Below are 22,963 nucleotides of genomic sequence, written 5' to 3' on the forward strand. Positions count from 1 at the left end.
GGTGCGGGAATAGCACAATAGGACAACGTCACATTTTCATTGGAATTGGGTTTGTAATTAATTAATAATAGCATATAATATTACTTTGTATATTCATTTAGGTAAATACATTGATCACTGACACTGATTTCTTAATGATTATTGCTTACAAATAGGAAACTGACAGATATAAATATGCAACATATTTTCATAAATCACTGCCGGTGTTCACATTTTCAAATGATCAATTAGGAAACCGCAATGTTGCCAAAAAAGAGTTGCAATGTTTCAAGAATAAAGAAATACTCTGATGGAAAAAAAACGAACAAAACAAACAAACAAAGAGTGGCGTTGTGTTGTTGTGAATAAAAAGTTACAAGAAAAATATTGTAATATTACAAGAAGATGAATAAAAAACTGAAAAGTAAAGTTAGGAGGTCATAACCGAATTGGAGGACAGACACAGGCAGTGCTGGTTTCCAATTCCAACCCTCAAACTCAGAACTGTGAGGCAGTTGTGCTAACCAGTAAGGAAATGTGCTATGATATTCTTTTTTATTGAATATCCTGCATTTTAATATCTATAAATGAAAATTAAATTAATATATTTATATAAAAATACTATTACAAATACACATTGGCACAATGGTCGGCGTTTATTTGGTGAGTTGATTTGTACCTGCACTCTCACCGGTGCTAAGCAACATCTGGACAGTGCCGAAGCGACTTCCGCCTTGAGCGAAAGTGCATTCTGGAACTTGCAGTTCTCTTTGTTACGCCTTCGCCTCGCTTTTGGCGAATCCCTCACTAAAGCAAGCGTATCTCGGCAAACGTGAACGAGATCACCTAATCAAAAATAACAAGGCACGAGTCACACGTGTGGCGTTTTCAGAAAGCTGAAAATCGACGCGAACGTAAGTCCTGACGCACTACAAGAACCAGTGTAGCTCCGCACGCTAAGTCAGGCAGCGTAAACACAACTCCAGGAACATGAAAAGATCGGGTGACAGTGAGGGGGAGAAGAGAAGAAAGGTACTGATAGCGTTTTATCTCCATCGCGTCTGGCACATTTATCACGGCTGCGCGCTCGATGAATGTCTAACGCTCCGAATGTGACGCTACTCGCTGCTTTGTGGAGGCTAGCGAGGCGCGGGAGCCACCGCATACCTCACCTTGCCTTTCTGCTTTATTATTATTTGTTGTTGTTTTTTTAAAACGCCACTTGACGACCCCCACTCTCTTCACACACGAAAACCACCATCACCAGTCAGCACAATGAGCTGCGTTGAAACGTCTTTTTAAGAATAACAAGGTGATGGCTAGCTAACTGACGCATACGTGCAACATCCTTCATCCTCCTCTTTCTCCTCATCATCATCCTTTAGACGGGGAAATGTGACACCCGCCTCAGTCAGCTTCAGGGAGAGAGATGGCATGAAAACAGTCTTAGAAGACAGACGATAAACAATCAGGGAAATTGTGGTAACGGATAAAAGAAAGTGTACAGAATGAACCAGGTGATTAGGGAACTAAAGCAACAGTTGAGTTCAAATGAAAGCCGTACTTAGCATCGGCTCTTCGGGGGGTGGGGGGCACGGCATTAAGCATGCTGACCCCTAAGTTTGTTGCAGTTTCCCTTGCAAGACGTCGAATAACATTTTCAGAAAAATATACTTATCTGGTGTTTGCTGTATAAATTTGTGTAGTTAACATACACCAGTCCACTTATTTGACAAATGGTAAAGGTTTTCTCCTGCCCTTCTGTGTTTTTCCCCCCACAGTCGTTTAGTGGTCACTTTTAAATCTTTATTGCCATTTATTTGCAAAGGCAATGTTTTCAGTGTAAAGTTAACAACCCTATCATAAAACACGTTTGAATGTCAGGCATTCTGTATTCTCCCCTATTCTTGGGTAAGTTTTCCTTAAGGTACTCCTCTGGCTTCCTCCCATATTCCCCAACCACATAAGAAACCGGAAGGATTTCAGACGGCCAAGCCAATACGCGAACCTCACCTTTTGTCTATTTTATTTTTCACGTGTTAAGAAAAATCACATTGTCTTGTTTCAATAAATTGCTTTGTGTGTAGATATGGTATGTAAACTTCTAATTTGAAAAAAAAACATTTTAAATATGTATAATATATATAAGCAGCCATTAAAATTATATCTTTACACTTAAGACATTCTAACATTAATGTTGTGCAGTAACCACCAATTCATATTCACCATTCGTTGTCGTGACTCCCAAATATAAACTGTAGATAATGCGAAATATCATTTTTGAGATAATAATGAGATGTGTTACTCGTCTACAGCTGTTGTAAATGCAGTACAAAAAGATAAAAAAACAATTGGCGAATATTTTCCTGATTATCTTGGCTGATGTTTGAAGGGCCATAATCGGCTGGCCAATTAATCGGTCGGGCCCATATTTGGATCCCTCTATCGAGGTTTTTAATCTACTGCATGGTGAGTCGGGAACATGCCCCCGACGATAAATGGGTTCAGTTGACCTCAGTGTTAAAAAAAAAACTCAATCTAAAAATTTATATGAAAGGAAAATGCAGAAAAGTGGTGAAGTTTGCACGACTGTCTCTGTCCTATGTGTTGTCTTGTGTTATTTTTTGTTATTTTGACTTCAAAATGGCGCCGCGAGAGTGGCTGCCTTTCCAGCAGCTCCTATTTTTTTGTTGTTCTACTTCTTCCTTTCATAACTTTGCTGCTGTGAATCTGGAATTTCTCCATTGCGAGACTAATAAAGGTTTTCTTAATCTTAATCTTAATCTTAAAACTCACTAAATATAGTGAGCAAGCCCATGACATACTTCATAAATGTAACCTAATCAAAACAGAGGGTGACGTTACTTTTTGTAGAAAACTGCTGAAGTAGACTGAAGTCAGCAAGCAAAAAAACAAAAACAAAAACAAATCTCCATGCAAAGTTTTACTTCTGTTCCCCCTGGCCCTGAAGTTCTGGATCTACTTGCTTTGCTCAGATAAGACCATATGCTTAATGACTGCTGGCCACGTGCTGTTGATTCAATGACTAATAGTTGACGGTTTCACTCCTCTCAAGTACCAGCTGTGAGTGTGATTTTTCGAGGCTAATAAATGAATATGGCTGATATCATAATAACCGCTTAGGACCGCCTGTAGCGTGTGTTTGTGTGTGTGCGCACTTATTTCACAAGCAGTAACTTTGTGGTTTCATGAGATGGATAAAAAAAAAAAAAGAATGGCCTATAGTAGTCTAGCTTGTCTCTTATCTCCTGACTAGACTGTTCTTCTTTGCCCACATGTGTTTGAATTGTGAAAAGTATGTCAGACGCGCTTCCTCCTGTTTACCAAAAAAAGCCAATGGTGGCCAGATGAGCCGTCGGGGTCGGAGCCAGAACTGGTTCCAGCTGGCCCTCAGGCAGACCTTGAGGCTTCTCTTCCCCGTCTCTTCTGCTCGAGTGTATTTGCTATCGGCGGTTGTATAACGACACGGGCAGGATGCTATTTAATAAGTTGGATATTGTGGTTGTCATATGCTTTCTTTCACTGTGAACTTTGTGCGCTACCGTGGCCCGTTGTCATTGTGAGTTTGGGAACAAACACACAAGCCGAGAAAATCCCGCCAGACCAGACTTCCTGTCTACATTTTTATCAGCTACTTTGGGAATGCTTACAAGTCAAAGCTGCTGTACAGTCAATATGTAGTTGGACGCCTCCAAGTTTCAGGGCTCAATTTTAGGCTGTGTGCACGTCCTCCAATGGGATATTTATCATGGAAAATGAACTTCATGTGTGACATTCCTGTGCCCCTCATGTGTGAAGTTAAAGGACCAAGTATCTGTTTTGTCAGCTGTTTTGTTTCTGAAAATGTGTCTCTAAACAACCCATTGTAAATGTTGCTGGATTGTGATGTCACTGTTGGGCAAATGGATTCCTTTATATTGGCTAATCAAAAGACTTTTGCTAGCTTTAGCCCTCATTAGCATTGCATGCTTGGCAGGAGTCATAACTCTAAGTCTAATTATTAAATAAGTAATCTTTTATGATTATATCAACATTTTATGGTGGACACAAATTTAAAGAGTGAAATTCCTTTCCTGGTTATATTACACACAGTGAAAATCTGTTTATTTCTGTTAAGTTACTGTTTGCATACAATGAGCACCCCAAATTCACCATCTTTTATTTACTTATCTCAAGAAATTGCGGAAGAAGTGATTTCAATGTTTTTAACAGTTTGGTCTGTTGAATTAATCTGCATAATATCAGTGTGTCACTTTAGAAATAAACTATTGACTTTCCGATGAGTTTCTCATTTATTAATATGCATTTGTAAATATGAGTTAGTACAGTACTTAATATTTTATATTGATTATACGTCTATATCTACAGTGGAGTAACCACTTCAATCTTCCTCATTAGTCCATAAACAATAATACATCAAACCAATATTCATTAACAATTATTAAAAATAAACAAAATGGGTGAAGTTCAATGCATGACTTGGTATGAACATTAAAACAAATGTTATTTTTGGTTTGTTTTTATAGTAGAATTGCACCTTGGCCATTAATGTTGCGTTTTGTTTTTTTACATTTGCACTGGCTTTCTTATTTCATTACACTTGGCAGCCAATCATGTTAAATATTTGCAATTGTTCATTTATTTATTGATTTAAAAAATGAGCATACCCTATGCATGCAGTTAAAAAGTGAGTAAAGTAAATTTTTTTTTTAATCATTATTCTCAACACGAGGATGAAGAGGGTTGACCTTCGTTCCTAAACCCAATGTTCTGATGTTGTTTTTTTTTTCTTTTAAATGTAAGTTGCCATTCGGGCCCTTGATGACAAGTGTAATGTGCGGCGTCCAAACAGGAAGTGTGTGCATGTGTGTGCGTGTGTGAGCAGCAGGCTAAGTAATGCTCGCACAGGGTCACCAGATGTTCCGAGGTCTGGTCCTCCCTGCTTAGATCAGCCCCATTGGTTTGCTCGGGTTTGCGGCAAGCTGTTTAGGCTTCTTTTTCTTTTTCTTTTTTTTCAGTTTGCAAACGCTCATTAAAACGGTTTGTGCTTCCCTCGGCACTTCTGTTAAATTAACAACTAGCGAGGTAAAAGCTGATTATGTGGCCGTGCGTCCCGGACACGGTTAATCAATTCTTGCCGCGTGCAAAACGCTAGCCGGTGAATTAGTGTAAAGCGAACGATTTACGGCGAGTAATGCTGACGTCCTGTCATGTCGGACGTGGTGTTTTAGCAAGAAATGGTGGGGGGTTGGGGGGGGGGGTTCTGATTCGGCTCAATCAGCACTTTTGTCTCTCTGTCCACCATTTTCCCCCTCCATCTTGCTCGCTTTATTAATGAGCCTGTAATGGAGAAATAGTGTGAGCTGGTGACATAAAAAAGGCTAGCATATAAGATCCCAACAGCGCAAGATTTACACCCCGGCTTTTTGTGGAATGGCAAAAAGGGGAACAATTCGACATTGGGAGTGGGGGGGGCTTCATCAGACCCCCACTGGTTGAACTGTGGAAAAGCCGGGCCTCCCGAAAAATACGGCTGTGCCAGATAATGACACCATTACACTAATGGAGCTGGCAAATGAAGGAGAACCTTGATGCCCTACTTTATTACCGGAGGGGGTCGTTTGCTCGCTGCATTCCTAATGGCCCTGAGCACACAGTATTGATCAGGCTATCATGCTGCTAATCCTCCACTGAATTACTTATCACCTGCAAGGTGTCGATCCGACGCTATGCCCCGTTCCGGCCTTGCCGCCGGGAGTCCAGCAGGGGACCCAGTGGGCCATTTATCCACTTTTGATTTAAGGCCGAACGGGGATGGTGTCCGTGAGGTCTTCGACGGGCTGTGGGCTGGCCAGCTCAATTACCATCCCAAAAAATAAAAAGAGAGGCAAACAAATGAAGCTAACAGCTTTCATTTAATTAAGGAGAAGGCGATGATGTGGTTTCCCTCCCCTTTATGGCCCCGTTGGCTGCCGTGGAAGCTGTGAGATTGGATGTTGTTCTCGGTAATTGCGCTGTAAATAAGAGTGAGGGCAGATGCTTTGCACCAGCTCTTCGGTCAGCGTTTATTACAAAGGGCTTTACATCCGTAACGTTACTTCCGGTTCCCATTTTCAACCACATGACTCTGGAAAGAAATCTGATGATATTGCAGAGTGCTTGTCAGTCAAAGAATTGGTTTGAACCGATCAGAGTCACTGTGATCTGCAATCGATCCGACTCACTTAGGCCAAAAGGCACGCCGGACTGTCGATTCGAGGCACGGCAATGAAAAGTCGAGTTTGTTTTAAGCAAACCCGACACGAATGAACTGAGCCTCACACTCGGTTTCGAGTTTAATTAGGTCAGCATCTGTTCTGTTCAGGGTCGAGGTGATGTGTAGTCTGTCCCAGTTGATTGTGAATGAAACGCAGCTACACCTTGAACTCGTCGCCATTCGATGGTAAGAGTTCGTTTTAAGCGTTGCACACTTGGCAAGTGTGAATGAAGCCTCAAGTTCAATTACAATTCTGATTACATCAATAGTTCTACAGGAGAATGGAAGATTGTGTGGGATTGACCATGGGAAGGAGGCAGCGAATGGCGTAGCCCAGGGGTGTCAAACTAATTTCACATTGTGGGGCACATGCGTCCTCGGTAGATGTCAAGTGGGCCGGACCATTAAAATGATAATAAATAAATAACCAAAATGTCATGTATTCCTTTGTTGGCAAACGCTTCAGTTCAGCCGCCTTCATCTTGCATCGTTTAGCAAAGTCACGGAATACAGCTTTGATGCTAATGCTATTTCTGCGGCTTTTACTGCTGTGTTGGATCTTTCTCAGTGACAGACTAAGACTGCTGTTGTCTTTTTCTCTGATCAAAACAATGTTGTCTTCTACTCTGATCAAAACAGTGTTTCCCCTTAGCGGATGATCTATGAATTGCAGCTTATTAAGAATATTCATTCCGTGTCTTCCGTATTTTTTTCACTTTTACATTATCCAGCGGGCCTGGTTGAACCTCCTTGGGGGCAGGTTCCGGCCCGCGGGACGGATGTTTGATACCCCCGATGTAGCTCGAGCCCTCCGTCATTACAAATGAAAAGGAGGGTCAGGTCAGAAGCCCTGGGTGTTCGACCTGTCATATCCTTGGCACCTTTACAAGGCCCTCGTGTGCATTAGGAACCATGGCATCTTCACATCCGCTGAGCCCTCCACGCACCTTTGGCCTCGGCTAATCAAAGGCTTTAGCTTAAGGGGGGCATTTAGCCCCCTGTTGGCTCGAGCCCCTCCACGAGAGTTAAAGATATATTTTTATTTTCTCATCTGAAACTACCTGGAGTTATTGATCCAGATATTCAGTCATTTCTTTCAGCGCCAGCCATCAATATTGTGTAAACATCCGTCCACGCGAGGCTTGACCTCAGCCGCTCCCCGCCTCTATTCCACCCCCCCCCCCCCACACACACACACACACTCTCATTGGAGTTCAATGATATACTGTTGTGAAAAGTAAAATCAATGAATGAATTATGAAGTTTTGGTGATATAATATCTTGCGAGCCCGAGCCCTCGGGCCTTTCATTGATCTCCTCAGTGAGCGTTGATTAGTCTGCAGCTCATGTTTTCCTTGATGTGTTTTTACCTTGTCCTGCTCACTTTGAACCTTTTTTTGACAGCAAAGTTAACGGATCGAGTTGATTAATCAAGCCTGGCGAATTTAATTCCGCCGCCACTAAAACTAGGACGACATTTGGTCGTTGGGTGTAAGGTTGTCATATCTTTTGTCGGGTCATGCTAATCAGTCGTAAGCCAGCTTTTAGAGAGCGAGCGGTAATGGTGGCGCGGATCATGGTGACATTTAGAAATCCGTTAGACAATTCCCGAGAACAAAAGGAGCCGCTAAGTTGGCGTTTATGAGGCGTGTGATGAGTCGCCGGCGATGACTTCTTGTTATCAACTCGAAAGGGTCAGGAATAGCTTCTCGTGCTCAAATGTGGGAAACCATGCGCGTCGTTCTTTCATTTCCTGCCACTTTTTCTTTTTTTCTTCTTTTAATGCAGCTTATCCACGTTGGACGCATGCCATTTCAAAGGAATCGTGATGTCTACATTTGGTTTGCATCTGGAGAGATAATAATCAGCTTTTCAAGGCTCCATCTGCATTGTTTTGTGAAGATGGTCTGCCACCATCTCCCATATGCGCCTTTGAGGCTTTGTGATCAAACCGCACTCTTAAATGGAAACTCGGATACCTCGTGCAAGGGTTTTTTGTTGTTTGGAGTGGTTCTGCCTTGGTGAGATGTCACAGTAAATCAAAGTGGCGTCTGCCAGCAGTGATTCTGCAAACATTTTACGACAGCCGCTTCATCAACTCTTATTTGTTTAAAAAATAATAATAAATCAGTGGGACACGAGCAATTTTCTGAATGTGCTGAACTCCTGTTTTTAATATTATGCAGAATAATGCAACCCAAAGACAAGTTATCTCAGTCCTGGAATATAAACTCAGTTTTGCCTCATGTGCTTCAAGTCGCACTTGATCAAAATGAACATAATTTTTGACAATCGATGAATCAATGACAAAAGTCCAAAAGAGTGCAATGTAGCCTAAAATACATAATGTCCAATATTTTTAACAAAAATTTTTGTACAAAAAAAAATTTTAAATTGAAAGGGGAAAAAGTCATTTGCTGTGGCTAAACTTTTTTTACAATTGTATGACATCAAACCATCTTAAGTGTTTTTTTTCCCCCTAGATGCTTTGTGAGACCCGCAACACAAGCAGTTGCTTCTTTTTTTTTCCACCTTAATGTTAACCGTAGCGCACACGGATTGATGATTGTTTTCAAAACGCATAAGGGAGGGGAAAAAAAAACGTAACACACATCACAACAAGATTTATCGTTCAGAAAGCATCCATGAATCTGACCCTAAAGCAGTCTCACGAAGTCCATTTGTTTTCTTTTTGAAGGACATACAGTGTATATATATATATATATATTTTGTCACATTTTTTGTCACATCAAATGCGTGAATGTGTCTACGTGAAGGAAATTCATCACGTAAACTGTACAATCATGCGAAAAAGATTAGAACGTGTTTTTCACAACGACTGGACATTTGTTTTATTTTCACATTTTATTTGTGGATCGCAGTAGCTGCTCATGTAGAACTCTGGGGATGGGTTTGTAGCTGCCAGACTGAGAACCATTCTGCTAAATTGTGATTTCTTGCCTGAATTGGGAAAAACTATTTAAACTTTTGCTCATGAAGAAACAATCGTGATGTCATTCGAAATTCTGAGTGTATCTTTACCTCCTGGATGGTTTCCTCCCATAGCAGTAGTCAGTCTGATTATCTAAACAGCTCTTGACAGCTTTTGTGTCTGACAGCCCCTGCCGAGCACCTCCTAATGGTGTTGAGACATTAGCCACACATGTCAAGAGTGTTGGCAAACAAGGCTGCGACGTGGCTCCGGCAAACCGGCCGACCAGATCAGCCGTCACATTCGATGAGATTACGTCGAACGTGACCCGCCCGCGTCGGGGTTCATCTGTCATGCGCGTGTCCCATCACCGCAGAGACACGGAATAATCAGTCTAATCAATAGATGGCAGTGGCTCATTGGGCCGCTGCTGAATAAACATGGGACTGACCTGCTCACCTCCTACAAAGAGGCAAGAGCCTCCGGGGGGTTCATTAGCTCGCCGAGGCTATGATCCGCCTCAGACGTTACTTTCCATTTTCTGTTGGTCTGCCAATCTGATGCCGGAGTTTTGACATCCGTAATTGTGAGCCACGGGTTTGGACGGCTCTTCCAGTGCGTCATTGTCTGTCCATATTTACCGATCCGTTGGACAGAAGCCCGTTCAAAACCGCACGAGTTAGCAAAGACATCGTCTTACTTTTCAAGCTATTTTCCTTACTAATGACTCACCTTTCCAATGAAATACACTCTGCTCCGGTGATGCCCGACATGTGGTTTTAATGGAAAACGCGAAACGGTGATTGCCAAACTCCGCAGGAGACCATGTTCACGAGGCGGTGTAAAGAGCAACTGTTAATTTGTACATCATAACTTCTCGTCCATAAACGTGAGCGATGAAAGCCTGTTGAAATACCTGACGTTGGATTCGTCGTCCCAGACTGGATTCTGGTCATGCTTCTTATTTAAGGCCAGGTTGATTGGCAGAATTAGCTTTGCGGGTACTGTGGCATTGTTTAAAAGCACCACAGGTAATTGTTGAGATAAGAAGGATATGACTGTGATGTGATGCTGGTGTAATGCGAACACTTGCCAGGATAGTTGGTTTATTTGTTGAATGGGTGTTGTCACTGATTGTATTGCGGTTTACTTATTTGACTTTCATGCATGCAGCAAGGGTTTAGTGACTGTGTTCATGTGGGTGTGAAAAGTCGTCAAACTTGGTGTGCCCTGTGATTGACTAGCAACCGGTTCAGGGCGTACTTTACATTTCACTACACGTCAGCTTGGAGAGGCTTCCGCGTAATTGCTGAACGTTGAATGAAAAACAAGCATTGTAGCCACTTTTGCTGCATTAGTTCTATATAGTTAATACAAGGCTAATTTAGTCTTCCTTTACATCTGGTTCTTCACCTTGCTTTTTTTTGCATTTGAGAAGTCTTTTCCTCCTGCGTTCAGGTGGTCTCATTGCATGTCTCAGTGATTCTTTGTCTCTGCTTCCCCACCGTGTGTTTTTTCCTCATCAGTCTTAAGTTCTCCTTGCATATGCGCAAGGGCCAGTGACAACTTGACTGGCACGCTGTCAAGGAAAGGTACTGCTTTTCGAACGGCAGAACATCCGGTCGGCCGCTTTCTTTGAGCATGTGTACGTGCGTAGCTGTGTGTGTGTTTGTGTGTGAGAGAAAAAGAAGCATGGGAGGGGGGGGGTTGTCGGGGCTTGACCGGCACGCTTTGCATGTTCTTCTTGAGACAGGTGCTCCTGGGTGAGCACTGGTGCATGACAGTTGCCTTTCATCGCTGTCTTCTCTACACTTAACCCTCTGACCAGCCCCCTCCTTTCCTTTTTCTTCTTCCTCCTCCTCGTCTTTGCCTGACCTCCTTTTATTGGCACTTCCCTTGGCCCGTCCTGAGTGATGGAACGCTAAGGTTGGCTGGTGGGCGACCGGGGGTGCTCCGTGTGAGGTTTGGCGCACCCGGTGAGGCGCCAACGCTGTCTGCCCGATCCTACATAGACAATAAACATCCACAACTTTTTTTTTTCTCCTCAACTGTCTGTAATTCCGTCCACCGGCGCTGTCAAGCAGTTGATCAAACGTGCATAAGTGATGAGTTACCCTCCCTGATATAAAGCAGAGAGATTTTTTTTCTTCAGCTTTGTTTATTCAGATGAGGCTGACTTGAGAGGGGGGCAAGCAGGTCACATCCACTTGCCTGGTTCAAGCGCTCCTGAATTGAAGCTTGTCTCCAGCGGCATGCGGAAAGAAAAGAAACACAAGGCGGGTTGAGGAGCGAGCATGTCAGGCCTATTTGTGTGTGTGGTGGGGGGTATACGTATGCGTGTGTGGGTGCGAGTGCGCCATGGCAGGGGCTGGGGTTAGGGAGTGTAAGGGTTCACCTGTCAACCCCTGCGTCATGCTTGCCTCAGCCCCGTTATGTAGAGGGCATCTCGGTCATGGAACTTTTTGAAGTGGAATAAGTGTGGCCACTAGGTTGGCCTTGACTCCTGAAACTAGTTGCTTATGTTATGAAAATTGACTTTTTAATTGCTTGGACACAGAGGGTTGGGTCTCTGATGTGCCTGCTCATTCATCAGTTTTAAATGAAACTAAACAACATAGTCGATCTTTTTTATCGACCTATTTCTGAAAAGGAGTCTGCAATCAAGCGGTTGTGTCTGTCTGCCCCACTGTGGCGTAACTGTAGGGCAAACATACATAATTGGCATCCATGTGTAAAGGGTTAAATTAGCATGTGATTGCTTTGGGTACACACAATTCATTTGTAGTCTGGACAAGGAGCAGTCAACATCTCCTGCTCTAGAGAAGTCTTCCAAAGTCCCTCTCTAATAGTCACTTAAAAAAAATAAGCGCTCTTGTTTTGAAACATTATCCATAATTTCTTAGAAAAGCAAGTAAAGAATATTGTCAAATTACAATGGTCAACAAATCTTTACTGAACGGTCTCATCAGTGATGCAAGTGACCTTTTTCCTTTTTTTTGTTTTTTGCACTGATTCCAAATCTGTACGTAAGATTTTCATAATGAAAAAAGAAGCACTACCACTATTACTGCCAGTAGTACTACTAATATATACACAGTCAAACCTCGGTTTTCCGTCTCTGTCCTCGACCAAATCAGTTTTCAACCAAAAATTTAGTTTCTTATGCCTCGGATTACGACCGAAAATCGGTTCTCGACCAAACTGAGCGCACTTGAATGCACCATTTGACTCCTCCCGCTTTCCTTTCATGAGGAAGGTACGCTTCCTTGGATAATCGAGGAAGTGATGCTTCTTCGTGTCACGTTCTATTGTGAGCAGACGTCTTCAATAAAGATTTGTTTTTTTTTAAGAGCGTTTCGGTTTTCGAACAGCCTTCTGGAACGGATTATGGTCGAAAACCGAGGTATTACTGTGTATATATATATATATATATGTATATATATATATATATACACAATACACACTGATTTGTATAGCGCTTTCACAACAGCGGCAGCTGTAACAAAGCGCTTAACAAAACAGTTAACAAAGTAAAATAATAAACACAACACATAACATAAAACACACAGTCGTGCAGATCTAACCACTTTTCCCTTTTTTTTTCTTGACTTTTTTTTCTCACTTTTATATATATGTATGTATATGGTTCGAATCCCGCTTGGGGCAAAAAAATGAGCACATAACACCATCCAGTGTGGGTCATTGGGCAAGATCCTTCACGCTAATGCCTACCTTATACAATGATGAGAGACAATAAAATGAATGACAGACGTCGCCCAGCCAAACAAGGTCTGCGTCAGGTGCTGGGGAACCAGAGCACCTTGATGAAAAATGGGCTACTGGAACAAAGCGCAGATGGGCGAGATGCGATAACATGGCTCTGTTGGAATGCTATTACTCAAGCAACCCTAGTCAGAGGGGTTACATGCAGAGAATGTGGGCTAAATGGTTACTTAAACCCACAGTCACGGTTGACCACGAAACGACTAGTAGCTCAGTGTTCCAACATCCACAAACGGCAACTGCTGTCACAACTTGAGATTGATGAGGTACAACGCAGGTTCCATGGTGAAGGGCCCCAGGCTGCCAGATCAGAGGAGGAGGTCATACCAGAGATTGGGAGGCAAGCCCCAATGAATGCAGATGATGAGATATGGAGGCCAGCCCCAATGAATGAAATGCTGAGCGAGGCAGCAACTGACCTGAAAGCTAAGATCATGGCGAGAATGAAAGCTGGGCAACCTAGAAACCGATTACAAGGGCTATATGAAGTACCACCTGAAAGTCTCATGGAAAGTGTGAATGCAGCACTGAGGGCGATCCCTACCGTAACGATCACAGAAACCAATGAGCTGATATACGCTTCAGCATCAGTGATCCTTGAGATGCTTGGCTATAAGAGCAACCATGGAAGCCACGAGATACGTTACCCACCATGGAAAAGACGGTTGAAGGCTAAGATCAAGGCGGCTCTGAAAGATGTGAGTCAATTGACGGAGGCCTAGAGAGGTGTGATGAAAAGGCAGATACCCGAGAGGTACATCCAGATGACCATACCTGAAGCACTCGAAACTGCCAAACAAAGGCTCTAAGACATTCAAGCTCCATGAATACATCAAGGAGAAAGCTCCAACGGATGACGTACTCAGAGAATGTCTCAGACAATGGGGAACAGAAGATGATGCGCTGGAAGAGGGACCATCATGGGAGGACAAGCCCCTACACGGGATGTACCACCGAACCATAACTGAAGTGGCCGATCTCAAGAAGTCCTATCAATGGCTAGAGAGGGCTGGCCTGAAGGACAGCACAGAGGCACTCATCCTAGCTGCTCAGGAGCAGGCCTTGAGCACCAGAGCCATTGAGGCCCAGAGCAGACAAGACCCAAGGTGTAGGTTGTGCAGAAAGGCACCTGAGACGATCACATAACCCTGCATAACTGCAGGGTGTAAGATGCTGGCAGGGAAAGCCTACATGGAACGCCATAACCAGGTGGCTGGCATAGTCTACCGAAACATCTGTGCGGAGTACAAGATGGTAATGGCGAACCAACCAGATATCGTGATCATGGATAAAGGGCAGAGGAAAGCCGTTGTAGTGGATGTAGCGGTCCCAAGTGATGGAAACATCAGAAAGAAGAAACTCGAGAAATACCAAGGGCTCAGAGAGGAGCTGGAGAGAGCCTGGAAGGTAAAGGTGACAGTCGTGCCTGTGGTGGTCGGAGCACTCGGGGCAGTGACTCCCAAACTAGATGAGTGGTTGCAACAGATCCCGGGAACAACATCGGACATCTCAGTCCAGAAATGTGCAGTGCTGGGAACAGCAAGGATACTGCGCAGAACCCTCAAGCTTCCTGGCCTCTGGTAGAGGACCCGAGCAGAATAAGGGACACCACCTGAGGGCGGGTGAGACGAGGATTTTTTTTTTTCACAGTTTCCCTACAACAGAAGTTTCACAAGTCATGTATAATTCAACTGACATGAAGTGGGAGCCGCATTCGTCGGCATTTAATAGTTGTTCCACTTGTTGTCAAGAGTGTCAGCGACGCCAGGAGCTTAATCCAACAACAGCACCGCACCGTTCCCGCCCTCCCCGTTATCTTGCCGAGGAGTGGACTGGCTTCGTCGCAGTCTTTGTCACGCATAGGGGGTGGCATTGTCGCATATGAGATGGACTCACGTAAATGCGGTGACAGGCTAGTGTCTTGGCTGAGTGACAGCGCGGCGGGATTGGGCTAATCTGAACGACTGACTGTCCCCGTAACTGGTGCGGAGTAGTCAGCTTCAGCGGAGTTATCAGTGTTTGTAAGTCCTTCTGCTGCGCCGGGATGACAATAGGGATTAGTGCCAAGGTTCTTTAAACTGTTTTTTTCCCCTTATTTTATATTTGAGAGGAGGGAAGCCCCCCTCCCCCCTTCTTATCGTGGTCTCTGCAGGATGCTGCTGCGAGTTTTTCCTTGACTGTCAATTAAAGAGGGGATCATTAACTTCAAGGGTATAAATGTTCTAACACTGGTATTACGTTGGGAAGCTAAGTCGCTGACAGATGTTCCAACTTTAATTCTGCGCTTGTTTTTTTTTTTTGTCCTTTAATTAATTTATGTATCGCTTCTCTGGGCTTTTAAATATTCCTTTCCCCCTGCTTGCTCTTTTGTTAGCCTGTAATCTTGCTTGCCGCGCTCCTCGCAAAAATGATTGGGCCTTGCCGGTGTTTCTCATGTGGTTCAATCGGCTAATGTATTCATTAGCTGCAGAAAAACCGAAAGGTAAACAGTCACTGTGTGTGTGTGTGTGTGTGTGTGTGGTAGCTGAGGGAGGATGAAATAAAAGCATGTTTGCCTCTCCTGGTTCTCCAACAAGAGGACCACACTACTTAAGAGTGGCACTTGATGAAAACAAAACACCTTGTATCCCTGTACAAGGTGTTTTGTTGTTGTTGTTTTGTGTGGAGGTAAACAAAAGAAGCACACTACTTTTGGGAGTTTGACGCACGAGTGGGAAGGCAGTTGCGGCCCGAGTTCTTTTTTTTTTTTTTTTCCCCTACTCTGATGGGAAGTGCGAGCGACAGGAAACAGTCGGTAGCGGGCAGCCTCCTCGCCGAAGAAGCAAATAAACGAGGCGAGGCTATCGGGGAAAGCGGAAGAGACTGCTTAATGGGCAGACTCTTCATCCACCGACGTCACCCTCCCTGTTTCTCCCGTGACAGCTCCTTTCCTTTGTTCTGAACCCGCGGCGGGCCGCTCTACGCCGGGGGATCTATGACAAGTTTTAGCGGGATGATCAAATGCAGCGGTGACACCTGATTAGGCTATAGCTCGTGTTTACAGTCTCCCTCCCCGCTCCTTCCTCGTCCTTATCCCTCCTTCTTAGACAACAAGGGAGACTTCACCTTGACTAATTAAATTTGCACCTGCAATGCCAGCTGTGACAGCCACTGGAGGGCTGCATGTATTTATGTCACTCCATACATACTTCCTGTGACGCTCATGGAGGCTGAGTGCGCACTGCTATGGGTTTCTCCGATAGCCGTCTTTATTGTGCCATGTCTTCGCCGTGATTTGGGGCAAAAAAATAAATAAATAAATAAAGGGAGGTTATTACACTGGTGACGGTGGTATAATAGGGAGCCACTCCAGGGGGCACTGTGGAGCAGCCTTGTGAAAAAAAAGTGGGAGTGCATAATATCATTCCAAATTTTCCTATCTGCATTACCCGATGTTTATATTAAATTATACCTTGTATAAAACACATTGAAACATAACGAGAGAGAATTAAAGGAAAACCTGGCTTTATAAAGTGTATTATACTATAGTATTAAGCTCAGGTTCTCCATTTTCCACTCGGTTAGTTGAATGTTCCCGTCTTCCATGCTCTTTGCGAGTGTTTTCATTTCATGTTTGAATCTTTGTCCAATTCAGTAACTGGCTGAAAGTGTATCGGCAGAAAAGAGCTAAGATGATTGATCAGTTTAAGTGGATAAGACTCAAAACATTACCAAGCAACAACCTGTTAATTTCATCACATTTATGTTATTATTTATTTATTTATTTATTTTCATAGCAAGTCAGTCAGTGAACTTAAGGTGGCCCAAAACGGGCACGTTGTGGTGCTGAGACATCGGGTCACTGGGACACCGTTCATGTCGAACCCTGCCTCATTTGATCGTTCATTAACATGGGCACGGACTCGGTTTGTGTAAGCGCATGTGTATCTGTCTAAAATCCTTGTTGCGAGTATATAGAAGCCACCCACCGAAGTGAGTGGGACATCAGTCACCGTGTTGCTGGAGACGGGGCTGGGTAATTTGTGGCTTCTCTCACCCATCTATACCCCATCTCGCCCCCTCACCTCACGACCTGGCTCCCCCATCCTCAAATTGACCCGGCCCGACTGCTGGTCATGCTGTATTACATGGGTTAGATGAAGTAATTATTTCTAGGCCACTGACTACAAGCAAGATTAATAGTTTTTGAAACGGCCATAATGGAGGGCTGACCCGTCGTGCCATAAGCATTATTTCAAGCTCACCTCCACTCTCATCCCTCTCACCTCTGGGCACCAACAGAGTGTGATTTATACCTTGGCTAATGACTAGCGCGCCGCTGCAGCGGGCCCCGCCCTAAGAGTTTTACCATCGCTCCAAGAGTGCATTGATTGTATCAGAGAGAAGATGCTGTGTCATTGTAATAATTTTGTTGACAGAAAACGGTCCAGGATTCAGTCTGAGAACAACGGACAGTTTAAGTGGGGTTTGAATTGCTGCAAACGGCATTGTTGTCGAATGAGCCACAAAGGGACACTTTCTCGTTACACATCAAAGTGCCGTCTTCTGTGCTGTCCCGCGTGAAATGTACCAAAACAGAAATGGGATGTTGAAGTCAACTCACAAATTTGCCGACTTCGAAGTTGAATCGGAAGCGGGATGACAACCGTTCATAAGGGGATTGAAGTTTCCCACCTCGCTCATCCCAGCGCACCATTTTTTGTCGAAAGCCATTGCCCTTAAATAAGTGTCTGTTTATGACTTAAGCACAAAGTGTGATGACTTTTGCCACCTCAGCCTGGGATAGTTAACAGCGTCTTCATAGTAAGATAAGCGCAGCTATTAAAAAATAGTGCATTTTTAAATCCTTTCATGTTTTGAATGTGATTTTTGATAATTAACCAGTTGACGATTTTTATTTGGACATCTTCATATCCTTCATTTCCACCTTCTGTTCCAGTGTCTTGCCTGCCCTCGTCCCATTCCTGATGTTCTTAAGCTTTGATGGCCAGACACAAGCTCCAAATTGACACTAGGTGGCACTTGGACATCATTCTATCACTTATGCCCTGCACCCCCTAGCCCCCTCCCACCACCCTTTTTTCCACACTCCACTCCACTCTATCTCTTAAGTACACCTCACATGTCAGCGTGTTTTATTTTTATTGGATGGAGGGCAGTGTGTAATGCATTCACCTCCGTTCCTGCCAGCTGTTAAATGCCCCAGAACATGGTCCGGCCAGGCTCCGCCCCGTTAACCCCTCTGATTGGCTGTAATAATTAGCAGAAGTGAACAGTAACTGAGGCGTTTGGCGAGGGACAGCAAGAGACTCGTTGAAGTTGTACGTGACTGAAAACCCGGCGCGGCCGCGAGTCTGCCAAACCCGAGCGTTCATTTTAGGCTTTAATATTAACTCTCAACTTATAACGCATGCATGCAGTGCGCCACCAGCAATTACATTTTCAAATGGCTGGGTTTGTAAACCTCCAGCGTGTTAATCTGTCACCATTCAAGCTACTGGGAAAGAGTGAAAAGAGGATTAAGCCATTCAATTCCTAGTAGAATATTTCCCTTTGTTCGGAATGAGTGAAGGAAAAATAAATAAAGAAACGAAGTGGCTTGTCAAGCAAGACGAGCGGTCCCGCAGCCTGCTCTGACTTTTTTCAGCTAAGGCCATTGTGGAAAAATTATCATCTTCCCGAGTTCAGGAAGACGACGTGCCGGCCGTGTAAACAATCCCAAATGATCCTGGTTTGTTAATTCAATATTAATCTTGGATCACATCATAATGCCAGTCTATCTGGGTCAAACATGGGATTGAATCAGACCTGTTTCGGCTGGCTCTGTTTTGAAGCGCATTTATTTTTCTTCCTAGAGGCTTAGGTGATTGTCAGCAGCTGCTTACTTGGTAATAATCTGCAATAAAAAAATAAAGAAATAACTGCGACGGAACGGGGCTCATAGTAATAAATAATTCAAGAGTTTGTCCAAGCTGTCCCCGTGAAACAGGATATCAATGATAGCTGGGCGGCTTGAAAGATAAGCAGCTCAACAATGTTCTTTGGCAAATTAAGCGAGACCACATATATCTTTATCTATGCATTGTATGATCTTCCCAAAGTATGCGTCTCTGAAATGGCCTTTTTATATCGTAGCATGAGGGTAAAGTCTTGGAATGTTTTTTTTTTTTCTTCCAGACGACACTGAACAAAATCTGGTGTTTAGCATAAGGTTACAATCGAGTGTACAAGAATTGTTACAACTGTCAACCAGTCTTAGCGCTGTATTTACCCTTGACTTCCAACCTCTGTTGGTTGGATTGCACATTATCTTTATCCGAGATGAGGTACTTGACTGCGCGGTGTCAAACAGATCTAATACGGAGCCAAAAGGACAGTGAGTCTGGAAATCGTCATTTGAAGAGGTTGCTTGTCACATGATGGGTTTGATCAGGCAGCAGTGCAGTACGCAGAGCCGGGTCTTTGCACTGTCTAACAGTGGTACTGGATTAGAGGCACAAGCCACTTCGCCTGTGATCAGTCACTCAGACCCAGAGACACATGGGGAGACTGAAATCCCACTTGCGCGCTTCATCCGCATCGTTTTCCGGCTTCCTCGTCCATGGAAATTCACGACTCATCTGCTGACAGTTGATTGTCGAAGACAGTTAAACTGCTGCTCTTTGGTATGATAAGGTATCGTCAGTCTTGTAGTACCCAATGCGCTACTGTACTGTTATTGAACATTTTCCGATTTTTATTTTAATTTTTTTTCGGTTGACAGTTGGTAGATAAGTTCGATGTATGTTTTACAACATCCACATTGCAAGACGCGGTGTCATTCTGCCAGTAAGCTTCAGTAGAGTAGTGCTTACTGGAAGTGCAATGGAAGCTCGCAGACGTTAGGTGAAAGCAGACCGCTTTGGGCTTACCTTGTTTGCCACGGGTAGATTCATACTATCGGCAGGGGGGAGCGACACAGTGAAGTGTCATTGCAAGATGACACTGTCCAATAATGCGTAGACAGCTACTGTGTACTTATGAGAACTTTATTCATCAAAAATACCACGACACTGAACGGCACCGTGTTAATACGTCACAGAGTCGGATCATTGAAGTGTAGCTAATGGTGAGTGATATTTATGATGTGACATACTGCAACAATGGCCTCACTCGCAGTCCCAAAGTCGGATTGATTTGGGAAAAAGAAAAAAAATCACACTACGTACTATTGCGACAGTCACACGACTGAGCGAATTAATTTCCCGTAGCACTGATTGGACAAGCAATGTAATGTGATCATCTGGCGCGGGCACGTCATAACTAATTGACATGTTGAGTCGGGTGTGTCTTAACCTCCAAGGCGAAGGCTCCGTCGAACCCCCGAGACCGGTTCGATTGAACCCAGGTAGAGAATCAGTGCCCTAGACTGTTTATTCTGCAATCACGCAACGTCAACTTCTTGAGCAAACGCTCCACCTGCTCATTAATTTTCTCAGCGCCCGTTTAAAGTCACCAAGCCCGGGCAGTTGAATGGTCAGAGAAGGTGAGCTTTGGATCCGGTGACCTCTGTCCTGTGGTCCTTGGATTTGTCCTTGACACTTCCTTTGGGCCAATCCTGGAGGACACCTGTCACCCTCGCTGCAAGGCCTGCATCTCGCCGTAGCCAATTCAGTCCACCCCCCTGGGCCCGGGCTCCACTTTGCACAACCGTATTGATTTTTTGGGGGGGATGCTGACGAGAACGGGAGGGAGGAATCGAGTGAGCTCTCTAAAGGACTGACTTCTCCTTGACACCCCAAGGTGCGACGGCCCTGCAAGAACAACTCAGTGGCCCTGGTCCCTCGCGGAAAACAGCTAATCACAGTCTTTCAATCAACTCTCCTTTTTCTATCCCATTCCTCCCTTGATCCCTCTCGCTGCTTTCTGCCCGACATCCCCCTACCCCTGGATCCCGCCTGAATACCAAGGGACTGTGTCTGCATTAAAAACGGCCATTCCACATGGAAAACAGCTGACCTCATGAAAGCATGCTGTAATTCGAAGGTGAAAACTAAAAAGCTTTTACTCCGATCGACATAATCCTAATGGAAACATTACGGCCTGGCTGAAAAGTAACAGCAAAACAGATACTAGGCAGGGAGTCGCTGTTGGGGAACTCCTAGAAGTGGCGCTTGTTGCAACTAGGTTATGAGTTTGAATCTCGTCGACTCAGTGAAATATCGATGTTGCTGATATGCCATTTTTATCCCTCGCTGTCAAGCATTGTACCAGGATAAGATGAAACACGATTGCTGTCTGATCTGTGTTGGCTTTAAAGTACAAAAATATATATATTTTTTGTGATGGTGCACTGTATTATGGATGGTTTTCTTCCGTGATCATGCACAAAATGTATCATGATATTGTTTTTGGGTAAATACCAGAACAAACATCCAGACACAACTAAGCAGTGGTTTGTGTGAATTTGTGCATGCATATACAGTATGTAGTAGGATAGAGACAAAACGCTGGTTTTACTCCAATTTCAATAAACCGGTATTTGATATCGATACTGTTGGTGTACTTTTTTTTGTTGCCTTTGTTGTAAAAGAGGATCGTTTACGCTCTTTAATTTCATAAATTATGTATTATTGATGGCTTTTGCTCTCGATCATGAGCAAACATAGAATTCTCATATTATCCACGGCCACAATAATGTTGAATAATTTTGAGTATTCAATTCAGCTTGGAAGTATGTTTGTCACTTTTGGTGTATCATAGGTGTAAGGATTTCATCGTCATGTTTTTGATCTAGAGCATCAATGAAAAGGTTCTGTAAAGGAACAACACTCTTAAATCGCCATCCGCTCTCTCCATATCTCCCCTCCAGATTTGACACTAGCAAAAGGTCACATGCAACATATTTCCCCCATTGAGGTGTAGATAAGTGTGAAATAGTTGTTGACACAGTAGTCACAGTGAAAAGCACTGAAACGGAATGGCCATGCGCCAACAGCGCCCGCGTCTGTCTATGTGTATTTGTATTTATGTTTGAAAGATCTTCTCCAAGGCTTTTAGGTGCGGCATGTTCAGAAACGCACAGCTACGTGTAAGAATAATAACCGTGTTCATATAGTTTCATGTGTCGTAAATGAAACAAAAACATATCATGTTTAATCAAAATACATCATATTCACATCTGACGTTGATTATGAAATTATGTGCGAGTTGAAATTGTACGGCTCTGACCAACCAAGGATGGGAACATGCTGACGTTACTGACGTTCAAGTCGCATCGACCAGGGCAACCGATTCTAAACACCCCCGGCAGATTGGATTAATATGGCTGCACAAACCGGCTGTAATCTGATTGGATCCAAAATAGAAAAATAAATAAATAACAGGAAGCAGTGCAGCCCAAAGAGACATTCCGAAAGTATGAGAATAAACTGTTGATAATAAATGACTGTAATTTAATGCGACAAATATTAGAATTTAGTTCCAGAAATATCGGTCAGAAGTTCGAATGTCATCAGAGCAGGTCTTGCTTGCTCGTCTTGAGGATTCACTGTTTTATTGCACTTTTACAGGCCCCAAAAGTCATTTAACAGAATTATAAGAAATTGTAAGAAATTTTCTTAATCTCCAGTTAACAGCATCGCCGGTTTTAGTCGGGACGAAGTTACAGAGGTGGGGACAGTGGTGCCTAATTTTCAAGGCGTGTCACTCAAGGCAGATTTGTAACCAAAAGGTAACCAAAAGACTTTGACGTGCCGTTCCATCATTGCGTTATTATGAAGAGCATTACATAGATGACACGGTGGCATTATTCAAATTGACTAGCTAGTCTGAAAGGTAGCTAAGTCTAGCAACAAAAATTTGTAATTTATTTTTTGATGTAGGACACATGAGGTCGGACAAGATTTTTCCCACTCATGCCGACTAAACTGTAAGGATCTTGCGATGGTGGGAAAAGCTGTAAAAACACATGGCTAAGGAAGAATGCAAAGATGTTTTATGTTTATGGCCCT

The 22,963-nt window shown here is 43.7% G+C and overlaps 1 protein-coding gene across 3 annotated transcripts in view; it reads left to right on the top strand.

The window, feature by feature from the left end:
• The first annotated feature begins 742 nt into the window (after positions 1-742).
• fto (FTO alpha-ketoglutarate dependent dioxygenase) overlaps positions 743-22,963 on the top strand; it is a 130,548-nt gene continuing 108,327 nt past the window's right edge. For 2 of the 3 annotated variants that reach the window (XM_052064332.1, XM_052064334.1), the window contains exon 1: positions 915-1,011. Coding sequence is in view for 1 of the 3 variants with exons in the window: in XM_052064333.1 (XP_051920293.1) it covers positions 970-1,011 (42 nt within the window). In the remaining 2 variants the exon portion in view is untranslated. Of the gene's footprint in view, positions 1,012-22,963 lie in introns of all 3 variants that reach the window. The other variant, XM_052064333.1, reaches the window with a different exon arrangement.

Source organism: Hippocampus zosterae, chromosome 4 (assembly GCF_025434085.1).
Source record: "Hippocampus zosterae strain Florida chromosome 4, ASM2543408v3, whole genome shotgun sequence".
Taxonomy (NCBI): domain Eukaryota; kingdom Metazoa; phylum Chordata; class Actinopteri; order Syngnathiformes; family Syngnathidae; genus Hippocampus; species Hippocampus zosterae.